At 36.6% G+C, this 11,178-nt stretch overlaps 2 protein-coding genes across 4 annotated transcripts in view; one reads left to right on the forward strand and one right to left on the reverse strand.

Moving 5' to 3' along the window:
* LOC124431706 (aquaporin AQPAe.a-like) lies at positions 1 to 6,817 on the forward strand. Its single transcript, XM_046979885.1, has 8 exons — positions 1 to 146; positions 244 to 419; positions 512 to 655; positions 713 to 946; positions 1,035 to 1,115; positions 1,245 to 4,927; positions 5,797 to 5,911; positions 6,691 to 6,817. The coding sequence occupies exons 1-6, from the start codon at positions 122 to 124 to the stop codon at positions 1,419 to 1,421; spliced, it is 837 nt and encodes a 278-aa protein (XP_046835841.1). The 5' UTR covers positions 1 to 121; the 3' UTR covers positions 1,422 to 4,927; positions 5,797 to 5,911; positions 6,691 to 6,817.
* Positions 5,415 to 11,178, reverse strand: part of LOC124431707 (protein lethal(2)essential for life-like) — a 15,948-nt gene continuing 10,184 nt past the window's right edge. For 2 of the 3 annotated variants that reach the window (XM_046979886.1, XM_046979888.1), the window contains exon 3: positions 6,394 to 7,247. In XM_046979886.1, the coding sequence (XP_046835842.1) occupies positions 6,747 to 7,247 (501 nt within the window). In that variant the 3' untranslated portion in view covers positions 6,394 to 6,746. Of the gene's footprint in view, positions 5,674 to 6,393; positions 7,248 to 11,178 lie in introns of those variants that run through there. The other variant, XM_046979889.1, reaches the window with a different exon arrangement.

Raw genomic sequence — 11,178 nt, forward strand, 5'->3', positions numbered from 1 at the left:
TAAGTAGATACACGATAACGAGAACGATCGAACGATTAAAGTAAATCAAAAGACAATCAGGATTCGAAACGGAACGTTCGAAGAACAGTCCCTCTTGCAAACATAGTAATCGATCATCGCTATGTCTAACAAAGAGGAGTCGAAAGGTGAGACAGAAACGTTTCCTAAAAATCCCACAATGAGATCTGCGTTTTATTCAAATATTTTCTTTTTCCTTTTTTTCTTTTTTTCTTTTTTTCATAGACACGTTGTGGAAGTTGCAAGAGGGAACGTGGACAATGTGTATAGCGGAAGTGGTTGGTACCGCAATATTAATTTTCATCGGTTGTATGGCGAGCATCGGTTCAATGTCGACCGTTTTACCTCCCCCGCTCCAGATGTCGATAGCATTCGGCATGACCGTAAACCTTATTATTATGGTGAGCAAAACTCATAATATCGTGCATATGAAACAGAGGTTGACAAAAAAGAAAGAAAGGAAAAAAAAAGAAAAGGAAATCGCATGTCTTAGATGTTGGGTCACGTTAGCGGAGCTCATCTCAATCCAGCTGTTACGATCGGTGCAGTCATCGTAGGCTTAAAAAGTATCCCCACGGGTACCTTGTACATAGTGGCACAGTTCATTGGAGCTACATTAGGATACGGAGCGTTAAAGGTAATTTTTGTCAAGCACTAAAATCCAAATTCCTGTCAATAATAGATCTCTTAACAGATAATAACTCCACCGGAATTATTTCACGATGGAAATCCAAATTCCACGGTCGGTCTTTGCGTTACCGTTATTCATCCGAGCGTCAGTGTCGTTCAGGGTATTCTTATCGAAGTTCTATGCACATCTTTCATACTCTGCGGCGCTTGTGCAACGTGGGATCCAAGATGCTCTCATACCACCGATTCCACGGCTATTAGATTTGGTTTTTCTGTCGTAGCTATCTCTTTAGCGGCGGTATATAAATAATTATTTATTAGAAGGAAAAAGAACTTAACAACTTTTTATTTCTTTAATCTTTTACCTTAATCAAAGCTCATTTCAGAGTCCTTATACGGGATGTAGCATGAATCCAGCTCGAACTTTCGGACCTGCATTTTGGAATAGCGACTGGACGAATCAATGGGTAAAATCATATTTATACGATTTATTTTGGCTCGTTATTTGTAATACAATTTTTTATGTAGCCCAATTTTTGCCAAAGTTATGTTACGTAGCTTTGATCAATAACATCGACTGATCGAATCGCTTTTAGGTTTATTGGTTTGGACCAACAGTCGGAGCAATGCTTGGAACGTACACATATCAAATCTTCTTTTTGGAGAAGCCGCGAGTAAAAAACGCTTATGAATCATCGACCGCCGACATGAAGCTTATGAAAGAAATGGAATCGATCAAATATTCGGAACTTGAAATTGTCGATGGAAAGTAAGGATAGGTAAAATGACATACATCCAATTAGATTACTTAAAGAATAAATAATTTTATCGGATGCCTTATCAGATTAAAAAGGGAAAAGAAACTTTTCTCAACAATTTTTCTGTATTATCTACGCTACGTAAGAGATCAAAAAATCATTCCTAGACATTATACTCATCGACACTCTCGAATGATTATACGTAGGTATAATCATTTTCAAGAAGACTTTGCGACGTAGTATTTGCCTCTTTTGCTAGATGGCATCGTTCGGAATTGTATAAAATCATTGACTATATACATATATGTGTGTGTGTATATATATATATATATATATATATATATATATATATATATATATACACACATATATATGCATATATATGTATATCTTGTAAAGTGCATCGTACACCTAACGATCTGATTGCATTCCAATTTTTTTACTGAATCTACGAAACGCAACATTTTTATTTCGACTTCATCGATGATCGATCCTTCTATAAACCGTACGAGATGTATTGAAAAAAATATTAGTTGAAAAAGTGAAAGAAAGTTTACGTTCTGAGTTATGGAAACTCCAAGAAGGATTAATGTTTCGAAGCGCATTATTCATAAGAACGAGGGATGTCATACGAACGGAGAGAATCACGACGATTTTACACTTGTTTTGTTAAGTTTACCCTTTCGAAAGAACTTGATCGTATGATGTATAATTGTTCTTATAAATTCATACGAGATTAATGCGAAATTACGAAGAATTGTTAAATCATTCGTATCGATCCTAATATTATAATTCTAATCTCTAATATCGCAAATGACAATTATCAAGTTTTCGTCAATAGTCTGACTGACATCAACGTGTACTGAACATGAATAACAACGTGTTTTCTATAAATACATATAGCTCTCACGTTGCACTTATCGATTAGTCGCAGTACCCGTAGGTAGAATGTTCTGGAACATCGAGAAGCGCCCGGACGGCTGCGACCTGAAGATCATACGCGGAGATTTTTCAAACAACTTAAAGTAATTAAATAATTCTTCTATAATTTTGTATAAAATTGTATGAGAATAATCGAATCAGAAAAATAAGAAGATAAATTGAACGTATAAAAGTTGGATTATTCTTCTTTTTGTTATCATCGGCAAAGTTATGATATATTGATTATAAATGTGACAATTTTATCATTTGTTTTTCAACGAAATCATACTAAACATTTATCTATCCTTTCCTGAGTTATGTTCTATGAAGGAGATTCTTCATGCATAACAGTCGAAACCCGTGCAGTTAGCATGTATGACACACGCAACGATACTTGTATCCTACATTCTATATTTAGGCAGAGTTTGCGGTGTTCTACAAACCAGTCTCAATCTCTACATGTTATCTCACTCTTTTACAAATGTATATTTTTCTCTTATTAGATCGTAATTTACAAAGATATTAATCGTCGTTTCCATGTTAATTCTACGACGAGTTTAATGAATCAATTTATAGGAATTTATAGTTCTGAAACGAACGATCGATGAACTTGATAGATTAATCCTTTGGTAAACTAACGATCCATTATGTTGTAACAGATTTATCGAACAGACGGTACTTCCGCTCGTGAGAATGAAATCTCAACGGATCTTTTCCTGCAGAACGCAGATGCACAACATTTCGTAATGCTCTAAAGCGATCCGGACCCCTGTCTCATTATGCATAAGAATAAGAATATGAGAATAATGCGCATAGAAAAAAATTTTCGAACGTAGACGAGGTAGACGAGTGAATGCTCCCCGTTACATTTATTCCCACGAAGGGGAAATTGCATCTAATTATAGATATCGAAATATCTACGTTATATATTTTCAAAACTATAGCCGATATTAATTTATCCTCGTTCGTTATAAAAGAAAAAGAAAAAAAAAGAAAAAAAAAGAGAAAAAGAGAAAAAAAAACAACGATAAGAGAGATGAAAGAAGGAAAGAAAACTACGTTGTAATCAAGATCGATGTCCTTGCTAGCATATCACGAAACGCCTAAAAATAACGTAGCATTACGAGTTCCCTTCGAAAACGCGTAATAAAAAGGTCATGGCGTAGTTTCTACACGTTCATCGAAGGTCATTTCGGGAAGCTACGCAGTTCCAATACGTTGTGTTACGGTTAACGTTCCTTCCACAGGGAACGAGAATCCCCTCTTTCTTCTCTCATCGTATTTATTAGCAGGTCATTCTTTACGGTTTCGTGCGTGTTTACATGCGCGTTTCACGTCTTTTTGTTTTTATTCCAAGTAGAATTCCTCCTTTTATCTACCATACAACTTATCATGTGGTTTTCCGTTTTTATATTTTTCAAAAATTTCTTTCCCTTAGAAATTTATACGACTATCTACGTTCATATTTTCGATATATTTCATCTCCCGAAACTATGATTTTTTATATTCGAGAGAGTCTTTTTTTGACTACGTAAAAAATATGAAATTTTCTCTTTGCCTTTGCAAACGAATTGAAATTTGTCACGTTATTTCTCGTCTTTAAATTATTTCCTTCTCGAGTTTTCCTTCGAAAGGCATAAAATTATATCGTACTGTTCTTTTCGAAGAGGGAAAAGAAACAACGCAGTTAGAGAATCCAAGGATCATTCGAGAAACGTCCTTCGAGAAGGGAACTGCGTAGTACTCGGTTTCGCCCTTTTTTAGGCTCGAAGGAAACTACGCAGAGGCTTCTGGCCATGGTCACGTGAAATCGAAAGAGGAGAGCGAGCGAGCGAGCAAGAGAGAGAGAGGAAGAACGTTACAGCAAGCAAGACGCAATATTATCTCACGACCGAGTCGGTCGTCGTCGTCGTGTTTGATATTTCTCTTTCTCTCACTCTTTCTCATTTATTCTTTCTCACTCTACTTGCTACACGGTCATTCGTATATGTGTATATGCATGTAAGCCGGTTTAATCTTGTATCAGTGCATATATGTATTATTCTCGGTTAAGTGTGAGATACGTTATGGTGGGGTCTGGAGTGGCGGACGTGCCAGAAATCCTGTCCGCTTTCGACCGATCAATACTCTATATTTCCTCGATTTTCGATAAACCATTGAAAAATTAGCATTGAACTTGGTGCCAATCGGTGTATCACGTAATGATCGAGATAAGAGTAAGAAAATATTGAACTTTACGAATAGTTAAAGGTCACAAATAATGGAATTAAAGGAAATTGCGCGTCGGGAATAAGACAGCGTCGTCGCAGCGCCATGCAGCGGCCGACGATTCTCGAACGTTCGATGCCCGGGACGCGCCGACTATATAAACGCAGCCGGTTGCCTCGGCTCGGTGCATTCGTAAAGAGACCTCCGTTCAGTTCGGACGCAGTTAGCATCCAAAGATTCCCCCTCCATTGAGGGACGAGTCGGAACCTTCACCGGCTTCTGAACCCTTCGCTTTTGTTTTTTTTTTTTCGTGGTCGTCCAAGGCTACGGGACAATACCAGTCGTGAAAATGTAGACGAGCCGGGCATCGCTGCGGAGCGCGACAGTATACCGTAAGTTTTTATATATCATTTTTCTTTTCCCTTTTTTTTTCTTTTTTTTTCTTTTTTTTTGTTTAGATTTACTTACGTTAGTATTTTAATAAGCCTTCAATTACCTCTTGAATGAATTATATTCCGATGTTTAGAACGGTCAGAGTTATTCAACGTATCTTTACGATTACGATACTTTTATTTATAATAAGGAATACGATATACGAAGCGTGATATTGATGACAAAGGTCAACGATCCTATAGGATGGATGAGTGCGCTTTATATTTAAGTTCATATAAATATGAATGTATCGCAAAGCGAACTCATCTCTGTATAGTATCTCTACATATTTGCCAACGAGGATCATTGATTGTATGTAAATCTTGTAATAATATTTTCTTTTATTTTTCCCCACAAAATCGGTAGTGCTTTGTTTTCACATCATATCACGTAACTCGAAATGTCTATGAAAATGATTTAATGTTAAAAAATGAACGTAGAAACGAGCACGAATTTAAATATTTTTATTATATCGTATACTTTTGAATATTTATATAGGTATATATACATATATAAAAATATTATCTATAGAAAGATCATAGAGAGTTTATTCAATCATTTTTCTTTTATTAAATCATTGTTCCTTTGTTTCTTTATTGCTTTCATTTTCTACTTTAGTCTCGATCTTCGTTTCTAGCGATTTTTCCGCAGGCACGCCGGTCTTAACGATGTTTATAATCCTCTCGGTTCCAGGGGGTTCGGGCTTCTGAAAAAAAAGGAAAAAAAAAAAAAAAAAAAATTAGAACGAAAGTACAACAAACACAGACATATTTTTATTTATCACTCTGATTCCTATTTGTATGAGTTATCACGATTGTTTCTTTTCTAGTGAACCCTACGGGGTCGGTGCTTGAACAATCCGTACGCAACGAAATCTGGTCCGATTAGGCTTTGAAATTTCTTCACGTTTCGAACAAGTTCGAGAAGAATATCTCTGAATATAGGTAAGCGGTCGATGTACCGAGAATATACGAAGTACATATTTTCCTTAGTATAACATAAATATATACGAATCGGTGTCGCTACTAACTAATTCGGAGGTGCGCAAATTTTGGAAATAGAAAAGAATTATCGTATTTCTAAACGAATCTACGTGTGTCAAAAAAAGGAAATTTGAATCCGTCGATTCGTTCAAATACATTAGCGTTTCGGAGCTAAGCCGAATAATAATAGGATAATTTCAAAATTACGAATAAAACTTGATAAATACAATGAAAACAAATTGATAAAAAGTATAAAAAGGAAGAAGATACAAACGCAAAACATTTGAGCTCTTTAACGTTTGAGTTACGTAGCGTCACTTTAAATATTTGAATTAACCAAGAGAAACCTATGTTTATTTATCGGCTAAATAATCGTATAAACTAACGAATTATTAACTAATGACGAAGTTTATTCGTAGAGTCGAGGAGGCACTCGAAGATCGTTTGCTCTTTGTTTTTTTATTACGTTAAATGGACCCAATTCTTTCTTATAAATTCTTAACATTCGTATCGTATCGATCTCATAACAATTTAAATTAAAACGAAGCGCTAAGATGCAACGAGCGCTTCTCTCGATCTCGAAAATTGAAAGAAAGCAAAAAAACAAAAAAAAAAACAAAAAAAAAACAAAAAAAAAAAATACAAAAGAAAATAAAAAAGCTAACAAAACGAAAAAAGTGTACTTTTGTCTTGTCAAGTACTTGAACGTTAATAAGTTGTATATTCTTTTTATCGTTTAGCTCAGTGTCGTAAAATTAGATCGTGTGGGCAACCATCTGTAAGAGCACGCAATAGCCTAGCAGGGAGAAAAGAGAAGCCCACGGCATTGGAAGGTTGGAATTAAAGGTTGGAAAGAAAAGAAAGAAAGAAAAAAAAAAGAAACAAAGAAAGAAAGAAAGAGGGAGGGACGAAAGGTGTCCCGCTGTCCATTCGCGGTTTTCGTGAATCGACAGTAGCGGAGAAAGCAGAGAGGTGGGCGAATCCGAGGCTTACTATAATTTCGGATTCGCCTGACGATAGGAGTGAGGAGGAGCGGGAGGGAAAGTGGCAGCAGATAAAGAGAAAGAGAAATTACCTTTCTCGGTGCCGTAATTGTTAAAACACCGTCGGAGGAAAGCGTCGAGGTAACGTTGATCGCATCGTAATCCGTGGGCAGAACGTATCTCCGCACAAAGTGTCTACTGATAAATCCATGTTCGTCTTGTCTCTCCTCGTGTTTGGCTTCGACCACAACGTTCTTCTCGACCGTCTTCACTGTGATCTCGTCCGGTGAGAATTGCTGAACGTCCAGTATTACCTGAAAATTAAATGAAACGAAGGCCGAAATAACGAGAATGAGATTAGTTCTTTCCGATGACGAGAGAGAGAGAGAGAAAGAGTAAAATATGTATGATCTATAAAACAGCGTTGGGTTCACACAATCGCGGGTGGGACAACCTGCTCTTTCAACGATTTTCGTTTAACTTTTCGACGATTTGAAATCATTACTTGGAATAAGGAAATAGAAAAGCGAGTAGGCAAATCTTTCTTTACACATCGTGACGCCGTTCAAGCGGCCGTTTTTACAAATTTCTTAACATCGTAAATAACATCCACTTAAAAATTGTTCTACATAATTTTGTCAGAGAGAGAGAGAGAGAGAGAGAGAGAGAGAGGAAGAGGTGATATCCGAAACTTTATTGTTTTTTGCAATAAGGGAGAGGTTTAGAAGAGATTAGAGAAAAGTATCGTAAACGTGGTCTATCACCGGACGATTTCAAATAGGTTTTTTTTCGAATTTAACATTTCCTTTGAGAAAACGCTTTAAAATCTGTCTTTTTTTTTTCTTAACCGATGGTGTCCGAAATTGAGAAAAGAAAGCTATAAAAGTTCCTATTCGCGAGCTTGTTGGAGCTTACTTTTGAAAAATTTTTCATTCTAGAAAGTAAAGAGAGCAGCGTCGATTGGAAATCACAATCATGTAGGATCCGTCGAGCTCAAACGGGATTTTTTATATTGAAATTTTCATGTAACTTCGAGTCCTGGATTATTTTGCATAAAATCGTACAAAAGATAACCGGGAAGATGTAGTTGCCAGGTACACCTACTTGTTGTGGAATTGTTCTTTTCGCCTATTAACAAAAGCACGTAAGAGCACACATACAAGTAGGTGATTCGAAAGAGAAGAACGCGTGAGTGCGATCGCATCGTATAGATGACGAAGTCACATTTTCAGGGGACACAAATATTTTACACTTTCATCTTTGAACAAAAAATAAATCCATAAAATCAAAAAAAAAAAAAAAAAAAAAAAGAAAACAAAAGAAAACAGAAGAACAAGATCCAAGGTAGTTCGTTTTTCATCGTCCCGCTCGAAGAGCGTGGACGGAATCATCCATTGTCTCGCGATCGTACTTTCCGTGAAGACTCTTTCATACGGGAGCAGAAAAATAGTGTGAGATCGGTTTGTACGATTCCGTCGTTGAGAAGTAAAAGCCTTTATTTTTCTAAGAAAGAGTTTATACAGGAGAAACCGCGACTAGGTCGTCGATTTACATTAACGAAAAAGGGCGGCCCCCTCGTTAGGGGACGCTTCTCCGTACTTCATATTTCTGGTTCGGTTTATTCTCCAACAAGACTGATACGCGATTTATATTAGATCAACGTTTTCTTTCATTCTCCTTTACCGTATAGCTTCGTCGCATTTTTCGAACGTAAAAAGGAAGAAAAAAAATTGTCCTTCCTCTGAGATTCAACTAAAAACGTGCTGATAAATACGTCGAATGCGGAAAAGTAAAGAGAATAGGAAAGCTGAATAGAAATAACGTTGAGAGAGAGAGAGAGAGAGAGAGAGAGAGAGAGAGAGAGAGAGAGAGAGAGAGAGAGAGAGAGAGAGAGAATCTTTTAATATCTGTGATTACGCGACGTATAGGCGCATGAAAAAAAACAAAAAAACAAAAAACAAAACAAAGGAATCGTAAGTCGGAACCGCTCGAATGGTACATTTTACACTTCTTTTCCTTTAAGGAAAATCGTACACGACTTTTTGTCATTGTCTTCTCTTGATAAATACATATATACGTACACGCATACACGCATATATATCGTTTCGTCTCAGGAACACTTTAGATACCTGTCTCTTTTCGTCTGAAATAGAGCCCCCCTTCTGCGGGAGGGGGCCGCTCTCTCGATAATAGCTCAGAAACGAAGAGGAAAACCCATGCTCGATTTTTATTAAGAAAAGAAAAGAGAGAAACAAAGGTATAACGCGATATCGCTGATCAAGTTGTAAAACGCTGCTAAATGTTTGAATCCGCACGCGTCTTACGCGGGGAGAGATAGAAGCAACGGAGAGATTTTAAAGCGAAAAAAAAAAGAACAAAAAAAAAACAAAGAAAAAACAACGATGACGATGAGGAAGGATTGTGAAAGAAACGCGAACGATAGCAGCAGTAGCGGTGGTAGTACCGGTAGAAGAGAAAGAAGTGGCAATGCCGGTTGTAGCGGTAATAGAGAACAGTTTCCGGGCCTTCTGGTGTTCCGTATTTTTCGCTCGTTTCGTTAGCCATCTTTCGCACTTATTTTTTCACCCTTTTTACCTTACGTTCGACATCGGCTATAGCCGTTCTATCTATATTCCGTAGGAACGAGACACTCGAGAGACTCTCGTGTTGTCTCACTTTTCTTTCGAGTTTTGGTTACGATATTATTTTTGATCACTCGGTGAAGGTTTTCCTTTTGTCTCTCATTATCCTTCTCTTTTCTTTTTTTTTTCTCCTTCCCTTTTAAAATTCACCTTCCCCTTATCCCCTATGTATCCCAAGTTTCCCATCCTACCTTCCTTCGTTTCCTAATTTCTTTTCCTTCACGAATGCGACTCCCATTTTTTTTTTAGGCGATTCCAATCTAAATAATCTGATTCCTAGATATCTACATATTATATGTATATTTAAATACGATTTATATGAATAATATATATATATACACACACCGTTGTTCTTTCTTTGTCGGAAAACGAAGATACACGACACATTCTGTAGTTTTGACGCTTTTTTTATACTTGATAACAAAAGAACGATAATCACTTTAATCTGTAAATCTCAGTCCAGGTTTATAAAAACAGCGATTTGTTTTTTTTTGTAAACGACACCGATAGATTTAGGGGGCGTATGCTTTGTGTTATTCGACGAAAGTAAGCCGACGTACCGTAATAGAAATCAAAAACCATTCGAAAGGCTAACTTTTGATATATGATAGTAATACTATGCTATTGTAGGATGATGTATCTCCCAAGCCATTTGATATTTTGAAAGTTGTTACTACTACATATCGCGACTGTTGTGTAGTGCTTCGAATAGCATTCTCTGCTTCTTTAGAGTTCACGATATTGATAATATCGAAAGTGGAAGAATATTAATCAGACTCGATAACATTCTACAAAGAGAAAGGAAAGGATACTTGCAACTTCTTAAGCTGCAACATACGGACCGAAATTCGTCCGAATTTAACGAGTCGTTTAATCGCAAAGAAACTCTTTTTACCAACTTTTGAAGCTTGAGGCATTCTAATACACGCGACATACGAGTGTCGCTTTTTTCTGCTTCTCTTGTCTCAAAGTTTAAAGATCCAAAAGAGATATACAACGAAAAATCATGTAAGGAAAGAAAAAAGAAAAAAAAAAAGGAAGGAACAGCGACGTGGGGAAAGTATTGAAACGTTTTATCCAGTTAATGTCAATGAAATCGACATCATGTAAATCAACGAGACAAACTACGACCTTGAAAAGGCATCGAAGAATATGAACGGAGGAGTGCCTTTTTTATTTTAACCTTTTGGAAGTTCGCTTCTTTCGCGATAACTTTTCTTTAAGTTCGAACTTTGAGTCCATCTTTCTTTGAGGCATACATTGAATGTCATATTTTCTAGTCGAGAAAAACTGAATTATATATATATATATATATATATAAGTGAGAGAGAGAGAGGAGAGTAAGGGTCGCGAGTGTCCATAAGGAACATCATCAAAGCATCGACTTCCTTGTAAATTTTTTTTATAGAAAGAATTAATACTCTAAAGAGAGCGTGTACCTTTAGATAAAAAATAAGCTGTCCCGGCTATCCCACGACTTTCAATTATTCTGAAAGTCGTGGGATAGTCGTCGACCGCGTTTCCTCGTTACTGGTATTACTGCGCAGAAATTCAATGTCTAAAATTATAACGGTGATTTACTAAAGTATCCTTTCGTCTGTTC

The sequence above is a fragment of the Vespa crabro genome, chromosome 22, assembly GCF_910589235.1.
Source record: "Vespa crabro chromosome 22, iyVesCrab1.2, whole genome shotgun sequence".
NCBI classification, from domain to species: Eukaryota; Metazoa; Arthropoda; class Insecta; order Hymenoptera; family Vespidae; genus Vespa; species Vespa crabro.

What these genes read in the sequence shown, in the direction of transcription:
- LOC124431706 (XM_046979885.1), top strand. Translation starts at nt 122, where the DNA reads ATGTCTAACAAAGAGGAGTCGAAAG. An exon ending in TAGGATACGGAGCGTTAAAG is followed by an intron (nt 656 to 712) that starts GTAATTTTTGTC and finishes ATCTCTTAACAG; the next exon opens with ATAATAACTCCACCGGAATT. An exon ending in TAGCTATCTCTTTAGCGGCG is followed by an intron (nt 947 to 1,034) that starts GTATATAAATAA and finishes AGCTCATTTCAG; the next exon opens with AGTCCTTATACGGGATGTAG.